We start from the raw sequence: 20,594 nt of genomic DNA, 5'->3' as shown, positions 1-20,594 counted from the left end.
GGAAAGCTGCCCAATTGTGAGCGCCTGGGAAGAGGCTGGTGATCTTACCCAAGGGGCACCGAATGCCTCTATAATTCAAGTTCATGCTAGATTGGTGATACTTTTAGATGTTGTGTATGTTACATATTTAATGGGAGCGTCTGTTGGTCCGGAATTTTGTAGCCTGCCACAAGAGTCAGATTATATTTAATTTTCTAAATTAGAAAACCATTTGGGGCTTTCTAGGCCACAGAGGAAGAAGAGGGTTTCATGTCTGCATAATGGGACTCGGGCCCAGGGCCTGGGGAAGGTTTTAGATGCGAGGGTAAATAACATATAAACAAACACAAAGAAGACGGGGAGCTGGAATCCGGGGCACATCTCATTGAAAGGCCATATCCACCAGGCGAGTGGAACCTTGCATTTGTAACTCACAGCAGGAATGAATTTAGGGTGGGCTGAGAGCGAGGGAAGGGCTTGTGTGTATCTGCATCCACACCAGAGTGCACGAGTGCGCAGACTTGGACAGCCACACCCACGCGTAAACACACGCGGAGCAATCAGTTTACCCACTAATGAAACGCAGCCGCGGTGGGGTGGGAGCCAGCAGCTATTGACCACCACCCAGATTGTCTACTCAACACTCTGGAAGAGGAAGGAAAAAGGAAGTCTGAAGAGAGTGGGAATTATCAAGAGACTGGAGATATGTGGCAGCAGCCACCCTGAACAGCATGTAGGCCGTGGTTTAAAACAATCAGGTGGGGCTTGCTTTACTGCACAGACACGGTCCTGAAGAGTTGCATGCAAAGTGAATTTCTGTAAATTGAATCATCATTTTAATGCAGTAGGGGAGCTCGCTATTTAAAGGAACCTTTCATGGAATCTTTCTGTAATGACAATAATGAGCTCCAGATTTATGCATTTTGTAAATTTGCATTTTCTCATGCCAGGTTTTCTTAAAGTGGAATCTACCTGCTCTCTCTCATGATGGCCCGTCTCATACTTAGTCACCTGTTAGTATTAAAAAATCACTTTACACAGAAGAGTGAAAGACACATCAAAAGCACACAATGGCAACTAGAGAGCAAGCTATCCCTCCAGAGACCTTGACAGACATTGCTAATCAATCCCAGCACTCTTCCCAGCTGAGCCTCTATGCACCACAGATGCCTTCTTAAGACAGCACTGTAGGCAACCAGAACTAATCAATTGAAGTTGGTTCAAAGGATAAAATACATTTGCCATTCAGGGTACTGGCTCTACATTCACTCCTTCAGGCCATGGAAAAATTGGTTTGAGTCCTAAATCAGTAGTTCATTCCCTGACCTGAAATGTGAATGGGAGGTCTGAACATGCAGGCGTGGTGACTTGTCTGATGTGGCCAGAGCTCTACCCAGCAGTATAAGGAGCTGAGGAAAGCAGACGATGAACCTACCACAGCCTACCCTGCAGGACACACACCAACCTGCCCCTAATCATCACAGAGGCCATCTACCTACCCCTGCCCACAGTGCTTCACAGCTAGTGTGGGCTTCACGCACACCCACAAGCTAATGATGGACCATCTTTTCGAAGCAGCAATTTTGCTAAATGATTTTTCTGGGGGGAAAGTATAAACTTTGATGTTAATTTTCCTGAATATTAAAATAAACCTGGATATGTTAAAGAGTGGATTGAAAAATTAGCATGGATTTTAAGATCAAAAAGAGACCCCAGAGAAAGCCAGCTGTTCCACCCCAGTCCTGGTGTCTCCTTCCGGCTCAGTTGGCAAGGCTGAACATCCGGTTGAAGGATGTAGTAAAAAAAAATCTTCCTTTCTCTTGCCCTGGACTTTGAGTCCTTGGACAAGAAAGCAGTATGAGAAAGGAAATTCAGATGATCCTTTTTCATGTTGTCCCCATTTCACCAAATGTTTCCAGAGCTTGCGCTATGTACCAGGCATAGTGCGAGGTGTTCTCTCGAGCATCTGTCATGTAATCCTGGCAACCACCCTGGGAGATACTTGAACAGATATTATATAAGCTGAGATCTACTGAGGCCAATAATCCATTTCCTCTCACTGCTGTGATTTCAGACTGTCAGCGCTCAGGGCTCTGCCAGAGGTTTGGTGACACTGCAGGCAGCCCTGTCCCCTGTCCGCAGCGATCACATGGAGAGCATCCAATACAGCACAGAAAACCCTGAACGTGGCTAGAACCCTCACTCGTCAACACCCGTGTCCTATTAGATTTCTAAGTACAGATGATAACTCAGGCAAACAGATTCCTGCTTTATAAACAGTCTTTAAGAAAAATGATTAAAATGGTGCATACGTACATTCCGATTTCTATCTTTTGCCTACAATCACCACAAACGGCAGTTGGCAATGAAAATAATTACTTACCCTGAAATGTCAACAGCTTCTTAGCACAGAAAAATATAAATCAAATTGTTTAGATTAACAAATGCAGAGTTATCATTTGTTAATATGAGAAATGAAATGTTTTAACCGTAAAAAACATCTCAGATGAAAGACCCAATTTGCAGGGTATTCTGCGAGAACCACAAATTATCTTCTGCAACCACTACAGCGCATGAGGGGTAATTTGCAAACGCCTCACAGATTACTTTCAGCTGTTTATTGCCGCTGTCTTGTCATATTCATAGATTCCCCTATAAAAATGGCCTTCCATCAAGAGTCTTGCTGAGGGTACACTGTGAACAAAAAGCACGCTGACTGTTGACTGTTTCTGAGAAAACCATCTACAATAGAATTTTTTCACTGTATTTCGTGGAACAGTGTGATTATAGACTGGCGATTTTTGCTTTGCCAGAAATCACAGATTCATAAGAGCAGGACCCAAGGATGCTTGTAGCTCTCTGAAGTGAGGCCAACAGGAGGGAGTATGAAGAATGCCATGGGGATTGTGTAGAAAGGAGACCAAGTATCAAATCTATATCGAAAAAGCTTTCAAAATTAAGGCAAAGGTCCCTGTCCCTGCAGGCAGAATCTTGTGCTTACAATGATAAAGTGCCAATGGACAAATGGAGGTTTTCTCTTTCCTTACAAAAATGGAAGACTGAAAAGTGATTCACAGCATCTCCTAAAGATTCATGAAGATCAAATCTCATTACTTGAGTTAACCAAGTTACCCCAGAAATAAGACACTCTTGTCTTAACTCCTAAATATCAAAGGAAGTGGCTAAATCCATATAAAAGAATTGATCTGGAGCACACATTAATACAAGTATACAACGGTTAGAAAGCTATAACGTTCTGTTGCAGATCCGGAAATAAATGTTTCCAGTCTGGTCAAACCCACCAGTGTGTCCATTGTTTAATGCTATTAGACAGAAACCTACCAGCAAATGATATTCCAACCCCACATGGCATGACTGGGTTGTGATGTGCAACTTCAGGGAACTAGCCTGTTTTCCCTTCTAATGAAATGCTTTATTTTTTAAATACTCAAATTGCATTGAGATATCAAAGAAACCCCCATCCCATTCAAAGAAGCAACTTCATAGTCCACCAGTCTCCTTCAGTGTCCATACCTATTCTTCACTCTGACAACACTGAATATTCATTTCGATGAATAAGATGTCACCCAATTACAAAGGGCCGTAAAGCAGACCCAGAAAAAAGACCAGAGGATTGGGAATTAGGAAGGTCTGTTGAAAGCATTTAGTCTACATCTGGCAAATTTCGGGATAGCTGTGACTAACTTCCCTACCCATTTCAGACATTGCTAGTAGATGATAGAATGTGTATCTACTGAGCCCAGCCAAGGCCTCAGAATCCTGTTAACCCTTTGCACTCGCTTGCTTTTTTCTCGAGCTGCTACCGATGCTAACCGTGTTGAGTCACACTCGACATCCGAGTGCAAAAGGTTAAAACTGTTTTATAGGTACCTTCTTCTGATTAATTGAAGTTGACATATCAGATTAAACCTACTTGCTACCCCCATGTTCTTATTTTATAAACTAGAGGCCTGGTGCACAAAATTCGTGCATGAGTAGGGTCCCTAGGCCTGGCCAGCGATCAGGGCCGATCTGTGGGGAGACTGGGAAGGGCAATCGGGGTCCCCACTGGCACCAGCCTTGGCCGGCCTGGTGCTGCCTGCTTGCTGGTCCCATCCCCTGCCGCCGCTGCCGGTCGCCTCCCTCTGCGGGGCAATCAGCGGGGTGATCCAGGGGAGGGAGGGCCTCCACTGGCACCTGCCTTGGCTGGCCTGGGGCCTGCTGGCTGGGGGCAGCTCCTGCATTGATCATCTGCCCCCTGGTGGTCAGTGCACGTCACAGTGACTGGTCATTCCACAGTTTGGTTGATTTGCATATTAGGCTTTTATTATATAGGATGGGAAACAGAAGCATGGAAAAGGAAAGGAACTTCCCCAAAGTCACACAGGTAATTAATCACAGGCCTGGTAAATGCAGTTGCAGGAGCATGGAGTTAGTATGGATGGTTCAACTCAGTCCCGCCATTCTTTATTCACTCTGTGTGAACCACAATGTCAAGACTATGACGTTATTATATTAATTGTTTGGATGAAGACAATTATAGTACCACCATAAAAATTGACTGAGCACACAATTTTGTGCTGGTTGGTTTCCAAGTATATTACTGTTATTTTTTCTAAGCCTCATATTGACCAGAACATGGGGGCACTTTGCTGCCACATAATAGATGAAGAAACACAACCACTGGGTTTTGGGTCACTTGTTCAAGGCACTAGTAAGTAATAAATAGTGGAGTAGACATTCAGATGCAGATCTTCCTAAGGCCAAACTCTGGGCACTTTTTGGAATGTGACAAGTTTGAGGAAGTCAGAGCTGGACTCCTTCCCTGGCACTGCCAGCTCTTAAAACATGGCAGAGAAAAGAAACCCAACCCCCAACCAGCATGTCCCTGCCAGAGCTCTGGTCCCACCAACACCCAGAAAGCCAGCCTAAGAAGCCAAGGCAAAATGGGGAAATGAGGGTTTTCCTGGCACATAGACTCTGCTGGGCTGGAAAAGATGTTCTTAGATGGAAGGGGAAGAAACTCAGCTGCACTGCCTTGTATTATTTGAGAAAACAATAAAATAGACATGGCTAATAAGTAGTGTTTCCCACTGAAATCTTCATGAACACACAGAAGAAAAGTTGTGGGGTTACTAGAAATTAAAAATACTGGTCAATCATATCCAAGTCTCCAGGAGGAATGCCCGCTATGCAAAGCAAAGATGTGATCTTCCGACAGATGAGTGGGATGTAAAGGAAGAGAGAAATAGTCTAAAGTCTCCATTCTTATGCTGCTATTCCTTCCTCTGAGACATGGCTTCAAAACCAGAGGGAGACCATTCCTCCTACATGTAGAGCATGCAAGGACATTTAACTGCCACCACATCTGCCACCAAGACCTTGCTGTCTTCATCCACTAGAGATTCATGTCTCTACAATGTAGCATGTAATAATATGAAAAAAAGAAGGGGGGACAATAAGATACATACAAACTAGAGACTATAGTTTTTATCAACTGTTGTTTACAAGGAATGAAAACTACAGACTACTTTGGTTTATCTAGGTTAAGCAGTCAGACCACCAAGCAGCAAGAGGGGAATCCCTTACCAATCCTACAATTCCACACTAAAGGGAAGACTTGTAGACACTGGGCATTTGTATAGGGGCTGTGTATATCAATTAGCCTTCCATCTGAGTCTCCAAGAGGGACTCTAAAGCCAACAAGAAGGACTCTTGAGGGAAAGCCATTTACCCTGTTCATTGGCAAACACCCATATTTTAATGATGGTTAAAATTAGGATACTTAAGGTACTTAAGTATACTAAAAGATACTTAAGAAAAAATAAAGGAAGAAAGGCAACATTGCCCTTAATATGCATAAGAAACATGAAAGATCTATTTTAAAATATATTACAATGCAAATTTTAAAGTTTTTTTCATTTCCAATGCACATTCCATTGACAAAATCATGTCATATGGCTAAGTTCAGAGGTGATGAGGCACAGAGCACACAGCTCCAGTAAGAAGGTACTGCAAGGGATGGGGCAATGGGCAAGTATATGCGATCCCCTACAGCAGTGGTTCTCAACCTTTCTAATGCCGCGACCCTTTAATACAGTTCCTCATGTTGTGGTGACCCCCAAACATAAAATTATTTTCGTTGCCACTTCATAACTGTATTTTTGCTACTGTTAATGAATCGTAATGTAAATATCTGTGTTTTCTGATGGTCTTAGGCGACCCTGCTAGTGGATCTCAAAATGTGGGTCACGACCCACAGGTTGAGAACCGTTAGCAGGGTTGCTCTACAGCAGCGGCTCTCAACCTGTGGGTCGTGACCTACAGGTTGGGAACTGCTAGCAAGGTCACCTAAGACCATTGGAAAACACAGATATTTACATTACGATTCATTAACAGTAGCAAAATTACAGTTATGAAGTGGCAACGAAAATAATTTTATGGTTTGGGGTCACCACAACATGAGGAACTGTATTAAAGGGTTGCGGCATTAGAAAAGTTGAGAACCACTGCCCTACAGGGAATGAAGAAATAAATAATTTCAGACAACCATAAAATAATAATAAATATTAAAATAATGATGACTAATGATAGTAAATAATGTGCAAAATACAAATATAAAAATAAATGGTAAATGAATAACATATACCACAGTCATCATCATCAGAGGTACGAAAGAAACCCTGCAATACATTGAATCAGTGACGCAGAATACATACTATGGAATACCCACTCCCAGAATACAGAAGAAAAGAAAGAGATGAAAAAAATAGATGATAGAAACGAAGGGGCAATCATAAAGAACCAATATATGAATAACTGGTTTTCTCAATAAACAGATTAGAACATGTGTAACAGAAGGGAAAAAAAATCTGTGAAGGTATTTTCATGAGCTAAAGAAAAACTCAAGTTACATAGATCAATGAAAGCTCATATAAGAAAGACTAATGAAAAAATATTAAAAGTTAGTCTAGGTTAGTGTGTGGTGCTCGTAAGTCTCAATCAGCCCAAATCAGAGAAAAAGAAATAAATGAACCAAATAGATTCTGGTAAAAATTTCAAATTTAAAGAACAAATTAAAAACTCTAAAGTCTAGGAACTTAACTAATAAAAACAAAACAGGCACCAAACTGAGATTGCAATTCTCAGATATGCAAGGGCTCAGGAAGCACAATATCTACACATTGCTTTTGAACAAAAATAAATCCAGATATACTTTAATTAATCAAGAAATGAATTATAGAAATCAAGAGGAAATGGTAGAGGAGGAAGAGAATGAGAAGAACTTAAAAAGGTGGAAGTCATGCCATTAACATGCCAGTGATGATCACAAAAAAAAAAAACAAAAAAACAAACCCAAACAGTTAAAGTCAGAGTGAAGTCTCAATGGCTTTGCTATTTGGCTACCAAACAATGCAAAGTCAACACTTTAACAAATTTCGGAGCACCTGTTGCATGCCAGGCCATTTTCTAGTACCAATGATGAAGAAGAGAACAAGAAATATAAAGTATATTCCCCATGGAACTTAGCATCTTGCAGAGGAAGAACTTTAAGAAATTAAAAATATATCAGATGGTGAAAAAACAGGTGTGAGGGGTAGCGAGTTCTGGAGATATGTGAAAGGAAATGTTTCCACTTTATTTATGGAGAAAACTATTTGAGCAGATACCTTGGAAAAATGATGAAGCAAGTGATGAAGATATCTGGAGGAAAATTGTCCCAGGGAGAAGGCATAGCAGGTGCAAAGGCCCTGAGATAGAAGCAAGCTTAGTGTGTTTCAAAAGCTATGGCTGTGGTTGAATGGACAAGGGCAGAAGTGGAAGGAGCTGAGGTTAGAGATGACATTCAATGATTCCCATTTCCTGGTATCCATGCCCTGGTTTAATCACCTCTTCTTTTTTTCTTTTGCCAAGGAAATATAAATGAAGTGATTTGTGTCATTTCAGGGTAGAAGCATTTAATTGCTAGAATAAGGAGCCTAGAATATAGAGTTAACATCTGTAGGTATAGGCTAACTACCTATGAGAGTCACCTATACCTGTAAATGTGCTTTTTGAAAGCAAGAGATAAGTTTTCATTGTATTAAGTTCCAGACTTTAGGGATCTTTGTTACTGCATGCTAATGTTTTCCATCCTGATTAATACACCATCTAGTGAACTTGAGGGGAAAATGCCTCTACTAATAAAATTTTTTTCATGGTCCATTTCATCAATAAGTATTTTGTTATCAAAATTAAAGTAAAAGACCTTTATTGAAAGTGAATCTATAATTGATCCAGTATATTATAATCTTTGAATTATCTGTGATTCCTCAATCTTGATATTCACATTTAAAGATTTTCTAAGTTCTATTGATGTAAAAAAGGATAGCGGAAAAATTGGAAAGCAAAAGTTTATGGTTCTAATTCTTGTTCTTTAAGTTGCTAATAGATATTATCATCTATGTGTCTCTGTTTCTTTTTCTTTTTTAATGAAAGTTAAGCTATGATATCTTAAAATGGAATATGGCAAACATGATAGGATATTACTTCCAAGATTATATTACAACATATTTTGGCTTCCATCCTGCTCACACTCTCTTGTTTGCTCTGATGGAAGTCAACTAACACACTGTGAACTTCCCTGTGGAGACATCCATGTGGCAGAGCAGTAAGGGAGGCCTCTGGCCAACAACAGCAAGGAACTAAGACCCTCAGTCTAACAACCCAGGAGGAACTGAATCCTGCTGATGATCTCATAAGTGAATGTGGAAGCATTTTCTCTGCTTGTTAAGCCTTCAGATGAGACCACAGCCCCCAGCAACACTTCTATTGCAGCCTTTGTGAGAGACCCTGAACTGCAGGATACAGCTTCCCTGACCTCATGTTTCACCTAGATTCCTGACTCACAATAACTGTAAGACAGCAAGTGTTTGTAGTTGTAAGGTTGTAAAGTGTTGAAATAATTTGTTTGACAGCAACAATTAACTAATACATGAACCATTGTGAGAATTTTTGCTTTTAACTCTGGGTAAATTGGGAAGTCAAAAGAGTTTTGAACAGAGGAGTGACGTGATATTACTTATCTTGTAATACAATAGCCACAGCAATTGTATTAAAAGATAAGTAATGAAGAATAGACTGAAGGGGCCAGAGGTGGGAGAAGGAAGGGGAACAAGTTGGAAGGCCACTGAAACAATTCAGGGGAGAGATAAGGGTGAACTAGCCCAGCAGAGTAGTATCAGAGGTACCGAGAAATGGTCAGATTCTGCACAAAATTTGAAGAAAGAAACAATGAGATTTACAGTTTGGTTGTGGGTAGGAGCAAAAGGGAAGAGTCAAGAATGACTTTAATGTACTGATGTAAACAAAGAGTGAAACACTGGACAATGATATTCTTGGGACAATTATAAATTTAAACACTGACTAAGTAATAGGTAATTAGAAATTATTATTTTAGGTGTGGTAATGGTATTGCTATATTAAAACACAAAGAAGTTCTTATCCTTTAAATATGTATACTGGGATGTTTATGGATGAATGACTTAATGACCAAGATTTGATTTAAACTAATATGGGGGGTGTGGAAGTATACTGGGGTTTGAAGGGCATAATGGATACAAGGTTGATAGCTTCTGGAACTGGGTAAAGACACATGGAGTTTCTTTTTCTGTTTCTGTCTACTTTTGAGCATATTCAATGTTACCCAAATAAATGTTAAAAAATGACTCCGAGGTCTGTGGACTTATGAATGACTAGATAACTAGATCAGCAAGACTGCAGAGGAAGAGCAGAGGTGAGGGTAGAAGTGGAACTGGGACTTCAGCTTGGACTCTATTGCTTTTCATAGGCCTATCTGAGAAGGAGTGAAGCTGTTGAGTAGTCAAAAAAGAGGCAAGTGAGAGAGCTCTGGCTTGTCATTTAAATGCCATGAATGGGCCCTCAAGCATTAACAATTAGGGAGATGAGGAACCAGCAAAGGAGATGTAGGAGAGGTAAGCAGCCAGGTAGGCAATACCTCAAGGAGAACATGGCCAACATGGCCAAGAGCTGCTGACAGGCCAAGAAAAACAAACATATGAAGTTCAATTTTGGATTCAGTTATGTGGAAGCTATTGTTACCTGTGACGAGAAACGTTTCACTGTGGATGAAACCTGATTGGAGCGGGTTCCAGAGAGAATGGGAAACAGGAAAAGGAAAAGGCATTTAGCATAAAAGAGTGACAAATACATAATACAAATTAACATGATAAAAAAATAATTCTGGCTTAAAAACCTGGATATATCTGCAAAACATCTGGGAGATGGAGGAAGAAAGCTAATAAAGTAAAAGCATATAAAATGACCACGCACTACATTTTCATTCTGAAATTTCTTTTCATTTTCAAAGACAACTGTACACTCCAATCTGCCTGAGCCTGGTCACATTTAATTTGACCTTGAAGTAGGAATGACATGCAGACACTAATCCTGACCTCACGCAGATCATTTCACCCAGAGGAGAACCCAGGGGTTCTCGGTGAATGCAAACTTAGGGAGGCCATGGGAATAGAAAGCCTTTGATCAGCTGTCCCTCTCCCAGCACAGATGGACCAGAGCATTTCTGTGAGCAAGGGAATCTACGCACAGACTGTCAACGCGTTTATGCTCCTGGTGCAGACTCTGCTCATGCTGTCCCTCCTTCCCAGGAGGGAAATGCACGCCAGCTCACTTATCCTTTATGGCCTTTCACTTAGCATGAGTCACATATACTCCAATCGTAACTGAGATCAAAATCCCAACAAGGTCACCAGGAGATTTGCCTGGATAGAGGCTGCTAAATCAGCCCCCAAATCTCTCATGAGCCATGTTAGAAAAAAAAAAAAAGAAAATCCCAGAAGCTGTTTTCCACTAAAGCATGTGAGGGCATTTCCAATGTTCTACCGAGCATTATGCTGATTATACTGTTCAGAGGTTTATAAACTGGAGGGAAGATTAAGTAAATCACTGTCTTGACTGACAATGAGAGCATGTATTTTTAGAAAGCTCAGGATCTTAGATTGGGATTTCTGTGTAACCACATACACAAAAACAGTAGGCACCACTGATGGACAGCATCTGATACATGAAGCTCTGTCTTCAACATCTACTTATACGGCCTCTGATTAAAACATCCACTTCACTTTGTAAGAGAAAAAGATGGTGAAAGAAGCAAACACGTCGGCGTTTTATGTTTTTATGGACTGTTATGTATTTTCATCTAAAGCAGGATTGGCAAACTCTTTGCTGTAAAGGGCCAGGTACCAAATATTTTTGGCTTTGGAGTCCACATAGTTTCTATTCAACTACCCAGCTCTGCCATTTCAGCAGGAAGGTGTCTATAGACAATGCAGGCATGACTTTCTTTCAATAAAATGTTATTTACAAAATCAACTAACCATTATTGAGCACTCAACTAGGAGCATTTACCAAGTACTTCATATGTATAACAATTTTATTTATATAATGATCATTTATATCTCTCACCAGGAACCCCAGGGGCTCCCTAAATCCAGACCAAATCTGAGTGTAAGAAATATCCCATTATTGGTTAATCATGAAACAAATATCCATCTTTAATACCAGGCTGTTAGAAATCCAAACAAAGCACAATCAACCTCATTTTTCAAACTTGAATTCAGGCCCAGAACAAGAGGGAGCAATGGCCCTGTGTCACTTCTAAATCCTCGGTTCCCAGTGGTTTTAATGTTCAAATCTCACCATGACCTCAAGAAGAAGGGTCTTAACTTGCCTATACAGAACACACAAGGCAGGTATGAGGAACTGTTACCCTAAAATTCTGCTGCTTGATTTTTCGGGGAAGGGCTTGTTGGGGCTTTGACTCATGATTATAAAAGGATAGTGACTCTTGGGAGTGAGTGCCCTGGAGAGGGTGCATGGAGGATCCAGTTTCTCAGCGCTCTGGACTATTTCTATTCCTGGAGCAATAATCCTCACCGTGCTCCTGTCACTGGCTATGGTGGTGTGCAGAGCAGCAGATCTACATGGTCAACTCGAACTCAAATTCTAGCTACAGACTTGTAATACTGCATAACTGGGAGCTGCATCACTCATCCAGGTCTATGAAGATTGCTGTTGTCAATCCTACTGGCTTAGACCTCCTTCTGCCCCTACATTGCACCCATTTCTTAGCTTAATAAAACAAATGCCAAATACATAAAACCCCCATCTCATAGTTGACATTTAGAGCAAAGATTTGCCTTGTGTTCCCCACCTAACCAGGTCACCTGCCATCTGCCCGTCAGTCCTGCTTTTAGATCCTAGTAAGTAGCCCCCAAACCTGAGAGACTCATTTGTGTCTCAGAGTACCCACCTGGAACACAGACATGACATGTATGAAGGATCTTATTCAAGATTCTTGGAGAAGTCTGTTCCCTCTGCCTGGAATGCTCTTCCCACAGATCTTTGCATAAAGGCTCCATCTCATCATTTCAGGACTCTGCTCATGTCACCTCCTTACGATGCCTTCCCTGAGCCCCTACCCATAATCTGGAGGGACATTGTCTCTGCCACACACCCAGACACAGGTATGCATGAATGTGCCTTTGCCACTGCCGACCACACTTCATCTCTTTACCCTGATTTGTTTTTTATAGAGGTTTTACCATTATCGGAAATTCCCTTTCTCTCCCTTCCTCCATTCATGCAATATTTATCCATATCCCACACAAATGGAAGCTCTCCATTGGCAGCCCTGGGTCTCGCTCAGTGTTGCAGCATTTGGGTGGCATAGTTCTTGGGACAGCTGTCACCCCAGCCTCTGGAAATGGGATGGCAATAGTGCCCTCTCATTGTATAACCAACAGCCCCCCCCCCCCCAAGTCCACAGTGTTCCCTAGGGTGCTTGTTCATAGGTGTATCCCCAACACCAGGTTCACAGTAGGTGCTAGATGTGTATTTACTGAATGATTGAATTATAAAATGAAGAAATGAAACAAGATCTTTCTGTAAATGAGCCTATAAAGGAAACCACTGAATATGAAGGCAAGAATTGGAGTTTGCCTGTCCATCAATACAGCATTTCTCAATCTTGCACCTACTGACACTTTGGATGAGATACTTCTGTGTTGTGGGTGGCTGTCCTGTGCCTTGTAGGATGCTCAGCAGCACTCATGACCTCTACCCACTAGATGCCAGTAGCATCCTTCCTAACCAGTTGGAACAATAAAAAATGTGTCTAGATGTTGTCAAATGTCTCCCGCAGGGCAAAATTGCTCCTGGTTAAGAACTACTGGTTTCATCGGTAAGTATTAAATTCTGCCAAGACAGAAGACTCCCTTTGCTCAGACCTAACAAAGTACTAGTAGAGGTTTATCCATGCAGACTGGATACATGATCCTAACATACTAATTAACTTGTATATACCAAATATGTAAAACCCCACCAAAGAAATGGTGTCAAGCTGAATGTTTGCCTATACCATTTTGCCAGTACTATTCATCCAGTTCTAAATAAGGGTCCATATTAGTACAGTCAATTTAAATAAGTCATAGCTGACAATAGCTAATTGTCAGTGATGTTAATCAATCTCTTTCCTATTTAGCTGGTTAAAATGGAATCTTTTGTCCTATCACCAAGCATTTCTCTTTATCACACTGCCTAGAATTATGCAAATGAGACCACATAACTCACTTTTTCAAATTTCCCCCAATGAGTGAATTAGTATATGTAATGTGGTCTGTATTCCTTGCAAAGGAACAGACTGGCAGGTCAGAAACATCACCCTCACTCCATTGAATTTTATACTTAAAACAGGTAAAGAGGTGGCATGCAAATTACATCTCAATAAATCTGTTTTTAAAATTTTCAGTAAAAAACGAATGCCTCTAATACTATGATATCTTTCTGATGCTAATGAGATAAGCTGTTTTAAGCATCATGTTTTATGCTTGGACCTCAGAAAAGACATCTGCTAATGCAGAGGTAACTTCTGGGTTAACACAACTGCCATTAATAATAAACAGTTTTGTGGTTTTTTTAATTCCTTAAAATACCCAGGTTGGTCTGTCGCACATCACCATGATGAGGATTGGTGTTTTGACTGCTGAGTGCCTTTCTTGGTTATTATGACTTGAGTTCCATAAATTACTCAGATAATGGTATTAATTCTCCACTCTCAATGGAAAGACTGGGCCCCAGTGACTAATAGTCCTGGGCTCTGCTCCACTGGCTGGAGAGTAAATGTCACAAGCTTATGTGCCTACATACAGCAGGTAAAAATGAGTCCCCTCTTCCGGAGTCATTTTTTCAGCCAATGTTTCTGACAAATCCACCACACATGGGCCCTTGTACTTAGCACTGTGAGTTACAAGATGATGGGGTCAGTCCTTACCTTTGGAGAGTTTACAATTTGTTTAAGAAATCAAACTGGAACATTTTTAGAAGAGATTTGAGATTCTGATGTGTTAAAATTTACATTGTAAAGCAACTGCAAATAATTAGACATTCATTATCTATTATTTTAAAAATCCAGCAATCTGATAACAAAGACTAAGACTGGATATGTTGCATTTGTCAAAAGGAAGGTCTAGAAGGAGAATAGCGAGGCCAGACAAGCACTTCGGGAAGGGGAGGCAGTTCCCTGCACAGTCAGACCTCCAACCTGGCTCAGTTCTCCCCACCCCCCAATCCCCACCCCTGCACATTTCCTTTTTTCTCCAGGTCATTTCCATCTGAGCATGGAGGAAGCAGAGCCTATGACTGTTAGTCACTAGGGCCCAGTCTCTCCATTGAGAGTGAAGTGGAGAATTAATGCCATTATCTAGGTAATTTATGGAACTCAAGTCATAATAACTAAGTAAGAGCAGAACAGTTGCTATAGGCTCAATTCAATCTATAGACTTCCTACCAAGGATTGGTCTGCTATGCTTCAGATACCATTGGGTTATGCAGCGAGGGCCACATGATAAAAAGAACAAAGTCTTTGACCTCTACGACCTTCTAGATCATTGGTTAGCTTTTCAATTAATTTGCCCTGTTTAGACATGGCTTATAAAGATAACGTATTTTAGTCTCTGGGGCAAAGAAGGGTATGTCATTTATGGGGCCTGGTTATTATTTATTTATATCTAGAGTGCCTGGTAAAAGCAAGAATTCCAAAAATATTTATTGAATAAATCAATGAATCAATAGATATGCTGTGGACATAGAGATAAAAATGGGTTATCCCAAATCCTTACATTTGTATACATCTTCATAGTCAGGTATTTCCTTGTTCAGTTTCTCATTTTATCCCCAAGTCAACCCAGAGTAAGGTGAGCAAGGTAATGATCTCGATCTTATTTTAGATTGAACTTCAGAGACCCAAGACCGAACATTTATTAAGTTATAGAGTGAATAACAAATCCATGTGGACCTTATAGGAATTATAAGCTCTATCCAGCTTATAATCATTCAGGAATAATAGAAAAATGGGTTAGAGGCCTGACACATACCAAAGGTTCCCGGGCCAGAGAGACTTGGTAGGTCAAAGCGAAAGTCCGACCACATCTCCCTTTGCAGTGGGAAAGCAATTAAGAGAATTCAGCATACTAGTGGCAGCTGGGGAGCTGGCAGATTCCTCAAGAGAAGGACTGTAAGCAATGTCATAGGCCAAGAAGATGGATGGAGCCCATTTATGCACCGGGGCTGACATAGAAATGGAATCCGGCCCGGTTTGACTGCCTTTTCTTCAAAGATGTCATTGACAGATGAGTATCTAAATGTTTTTGTTTAAAAATGAAAACAAGAAAAAAAGAAAAAAGAGAATAAAACAAAACAAAACAAGAATCTCTTTCTACTCCAAATAGACACATGTAGCCGGCGCGCACGAGAATGCCCAATGGGGCATGGGAGCCATGCAGGCCTTTCAAAGGAGTCCTTGATAATTATTTGCAAAATTGTTCACCTTCCTTTTCAGATAAATTTCAATTTAAAGCAAGGGTTTCATGGAAACCACAGATTACTGCCAGTTGGCTGTATCCCATCCGCTGGTGGGGGATAAGCCGGCTCACAGATGCCACGCTCACCTGCCAAAACAAGGCTTCTTCCCCAATTAAAATGGCCCTTTTTATTTTTAGAGTGGTAAACAATGTCTACTTAATTTGAGGAAATCACGCAGAAGAAAGTTACGGAACCTAATCACACAGTGACATGATGGGTGAGTCAGAGTCCGTGAAACTTGGGGGTGTGCTGGAGGGGCCCCTCTGCCTGTGGAGACAGAAAGGTCCTCCTGAGGTCATTGCCTTCTTGGTGCTGCATCCGTGGCAGCCTTCAAGATCAAACCGAGCAAATCTGTTTTATCTTATGTTTACCAAACACACTATAAGAAGGAAGATTAATAATCACCAGTTTTAAAAGGTAAGAACTAAACACAGTTCCTCAGATAACCTTGTGTCTTTATCTTGTTCTGGAATTATCTTTTGAAAATGGGGACACTTATCTTTTGCTCAGTTGACACTTACTGCGTAGCAATAAGCAGGAGGATGTCTTTTCCACCCACTCAAGGTGGGCCAACCCTGCCTGTGGCCTCTGGCCAAGGTGTAAATCTCAACAGCAGATCAGCAAACCCTCTAGAGAAGTCACGTTCTTCTCCAGACTGCATGTGCAATGCCCAGGCTGAGTCCGTGTTTCATCCTTACTCAGCCAAACAGACATTTAGGAAATGCAAGATATTTAGAAACTTTTGGGCATAGTTTACGAACTTGGACAGAAGTGGCTTGGATGGGTACAGTCACCTTAGGGTCAACACAGAGCATTCTTCGTGATGACTGAGTGAGAAACCCAAGGAAACGATTTTTAAAAGAAATTTCAGACAAATAGACAGACAACCTAGGTCAGACCATGTCACCGACAGGTGTTGCATGTGGCACCAGCTGCGGGAGATAAGGCACCCTAGCTGGCTGGGTCGGCCTGGAGGTTGGCAAGTCTGACCTCCTTTAAGCACAAATAAATCTTGCTGAGTTAAAATAATGATCCTATCTCCTACTTTCCTCAAGGAACATGAGACACTAAGTGACAAATTTTGAAGACAGCAGCCGTGAATCCTCAGAGTCCTTATCTCCTGGCTGATTAGTTACAGGTCTGCCTTGTTTGAGATGAGCTACAGGTCAGATACATAAGACTGTCTTCCTCGCTATGCCCAACAACCCATAAACATCCAGGGCAACTGTTTCCAAATCTTTCAATGCCTGCTGATATAATCATGACATATGCATAGGCTAAGTCAGAAATACAGTGGGGGGAGAAAACCCAGTGTTTCCCAGCCAAAGAACAACCACTTCAAACATGCCTGCTCTATTTGCAGTCCTTCCCACAACCCTTTGGGAAGACACAGAAGTTGATGTTCAAAGTCACCCTCCATACAAACTATTGACTCCCTTTGGTATATCTAGACAATATCAGGATGATGCTTAGAAGGTATCACCCATCCATCAACCGATGGATTCAACAATGATTTATCAAAAATAGATGATGTGCCATTTTTCTCAGCAGCTGTCCTCCAAGGAGGGCTTGTGGAAAGCCCACAGCCAGCCATACTGACACTCCTGAGAGCGAGAGAGATGGGAAAAGCCAGAGACAGCGTTGTTTTTTGTTTCTTTCTTTCTTTTTCTTTTCCTTTTTTTTTTTTGTGTGTGACAATTTAAGACTCTCAATCATAAAATGTTTTGGCTTTTTCAAACCCAGCACCTGCAGATACATTTAACTCTAATTCCTCCAGGGGATTAGGGTGATGAAATCTCAGGCTCACTGGAGAAGGGCACATTTTGGCTTGTATTTGCCGAAAACAAACCCACAATCTCCTCGTATGCCCACTGTGATCCTAAGGATGTGGAAGTGCGCTTACTTTAAATGCACATGCGACCTACTGCCGGGAAAGCCTCCGCACAGCCAACAATGTCTTGGGGTTTATGATTACAAGTCCTGTGTTCACATCAAATATAACCAGCTGTCAGAACCCTGGGTTGGAGGAGATGACACCAGGCTGAAAGGGGAGTGAGTTAAAATTGTTTTTCCTTTGAAAACCAACTTTCTGTCACACAGAAGTAGTTGAGTGGCGAGATAAGTGGATGCTTCACTTGCTCTATATTCATTCATTAAAATCCACTGCTTACCTGCCACCACGGGGGATTTCCGCTCATCCAGGAGCTGGATGGAGGTACTCGCTGTCACCACATTGCTTTTGTTGACTGTTCCTGCAAGAAGAAAAGCCAGAAATGGAGGGAGTTATAGTGCACATGTTAAGAGAGTCATCGTACTGGCTCCCAGTCACCGATGCTGCAGATGGTGCTGGGGCTGGTGTCCCAGAGCCCAGAGCTGGCCTGCTCCCTGCGCAGGTGCTGGGCAGCCAGTCCGCCCCATAGGAGGCATCAACGCCAAGTGAGTCCTGACCACCTGCAAGTGGGATGACTGACCACCGTGGAGGGGCCACGTTTTCTCTAATTTGTGGTTACTAATTGCAGTGTTTACTTGCATCGGTAATCATATTTATACTATGTTTCTGAATATAGCCACAGAGAGCGGCATGAGATGAAGTTTTAAAATTATTTTTCGAGTTGAGGATTTTAGATCTGATTTATTGGCTGCAACTTGACTGACTTATAATATTCTAACTGTAAGTCCAACTTTTTCTGAGCAAAACCATTCTACACAGGGATAGAGCTGGAATACAATCCTGACTCCAAAGTCTTCTGACTGGGGTAACAGTAAGGCATCGGTATGAAGAGATTTTCAATCACTCACAATGGTTCAAGCCCACGGAGTAAAAGATGCTGAGCCCACAGTCCTCGCCAGTTCCTGCCTTATAAAAGGCGTTCAATGAATGTCAGCTAAATGGAATCGACTGACTCGGGAAACAGGGAGAAGGCAGACCTGAATTTGAACACCCCTGTGACCAAAGCAATGGAGAATTTCTCCTGGCCCAAGTCTCAGCTGTAATGAGAACCAGCTTCCTCCCCAGTGTCCGCAGGTCTTCAACACACAGTCAGAACACGAGAGGAGCTCCACTGCAACACTGGTCATGCTTAACATTTTCCCGAATCTAAAGGGGCCGCGACATCTCCGAGGATATTGTGTCATCCAGAACTTCACCAGGAAAAAGGTAAATAAATCCCTTTGCATTTATGAATTCATTGAAAGTTCAGTGAAAACCCCACCTGCCAAAGGCAACTAAGCAACAGCCCTCATTAATCAGAATTCTTTGTAGGAATAATAACCAAGCAAACTGAAATGAGAGGCTCTCTCTCTCTCTCTCTCTCTCTCTCTCTCTCTCTCTCTCTCACACACACACACACACACACACACACACACACACACACACACACACTCTTTCGGGGGATGCTCACATCTCCCACAGCTCCTCTCTGTCCAGCTTTGGGCAAAAGCTACTTTGTCACAAAGAATAACTTGGAGATTCCAGTCCAGATTATCTAGGAAGCTAAATTCTGTGGGTTTTTTTCTTGATAGGACCATAAAAAAGAAAGTTTTATGAGACTGCATGATAAAAGGAGACAATATTGGTAGGTGTGCAGCAGAATGAGAGCATCCACGGTCTTAGTTGATATTTTCAGCAATAAAGTGTGATGCTGATAACAAAAAGAGAGAGCTCTGGCCCATCTGGAAGCTTATGTTTGAGAACACACATGTGTATGGGTGTGGCTAACACAGGCCTGTCAGCAAAGGAGCCCAGACTCCAAGAATCTCAGTTCAAATGGAACCTAATGGATAGTCTTGTTGCATATCCCACCCAGCAAGGTAGTTTCTATAATAAATTTTCACCTTTTCTTCAATATCTTCATTAATGAGGGACCCTTTTTTTACTGAGTCCATTCAACTAATTATTAGACAACTCCTGTCAACATGTCTTATGCAGGCTTCGAGAGAACTTTTTCTGAGGTGTTTTCATTCATGGAAATGAGGGGCTTTGACACTAAGCATTACAGAGCCTCCTCTGGGGCTGACTTAGGCACACTTGTATGAGGTTTATACAGAGGCCCTGATATAAAACATAAGTACCGACTGAATGTCCAGAAACGTCCAAGTTCACGGAGCTGGCTCACATTCATCGCTGACGTTTCTATGATGCACCGAGCCTTGCACTCACACTACTGCATGCATGAGACAAGAACACGCCAAGGACAATTGGAGAGATTTCTGGGTTGGCTTGCTTCTAAGCTGGTTGAAATAAGACAGTGTGCAGTCCTTTTTTGGTGACCTTATCTCTTTTTTTTTTTCATCATTAAATCCTAGGACTGGAAAAATCATTGGCTACATGCCCCGCAATGGCCACGGCAGCCTCTGTCAGGAGGGTTGAGGCTGTGCTAAGTCTGCATCTTTACTCCTGCACGTCCACTTAAATCAGGGCCCTTCTCCTGGGGAACATGGGCCTCCAGAGTGATGTGACTTGCTGAAGGTTTTGACAAAGGATGCTATGCCTGCCCAAACTTCTCGAAGTAGGGCCATGACTGCATTAAACAAAATCTATTGAGAAGTTTGCATTCAAATTCCACATGGTACAAAATAACAACCCTGCTTTTGAAACCTGGTTAAGCCAAAAAAAAAAAAAAAGCTTCATTTCTATTTTATTTTATTTGGGGCTGTTGCACATATAGAACAGGTCA

The 20,594-nt window shown here is 41.7% G+C and overlaps 1 protein-coding gene across 1 annotated transcript in view; it reads right to left on the bottom strand.

Annotated features, from left to right (window-relative positions):
- The window catches only part of CACNA2D3 (calcium voltage-gated channel auxiliary subunit alpha2delta 3), an 827,325-nt gene that overhangs the window by 146,017 nt on the left and 660,714 nt on the right, over positions 1 to 20,594 (bottom strand). Inside the window, exon 27 of the mRNA XM_054729840.1 lies at positions 18,090 to 18,170. Within this exon, the coding sequence (XP_054585815.1) occupies positions 18,090 to 18,170 (81 nt within the window). The remainder of the gene's footprint in view (positions 1 to 18,089; positions 18,171 to 20,594) is intronic.

Source organism: Eptesicus fuscus, chromosome 18 (genome assembly GCF_027574615.1).
Source record: "Eptesicus fuscus isolate TK198812 chromosome 18, DD_ASM_mEF_20220401, whole genome shotgun sequence".
In the NCBI taxonomy this organism is placed as follows: Eukaryota; Metazoa; Chordata; class Mammalia; order Chiroptera; family Vespertilionidae; genus Eptesicus; species Eptesicus fuscus.
This window is presented reverse-complemented; position numbering and strand designations above follow the sequence as displayed.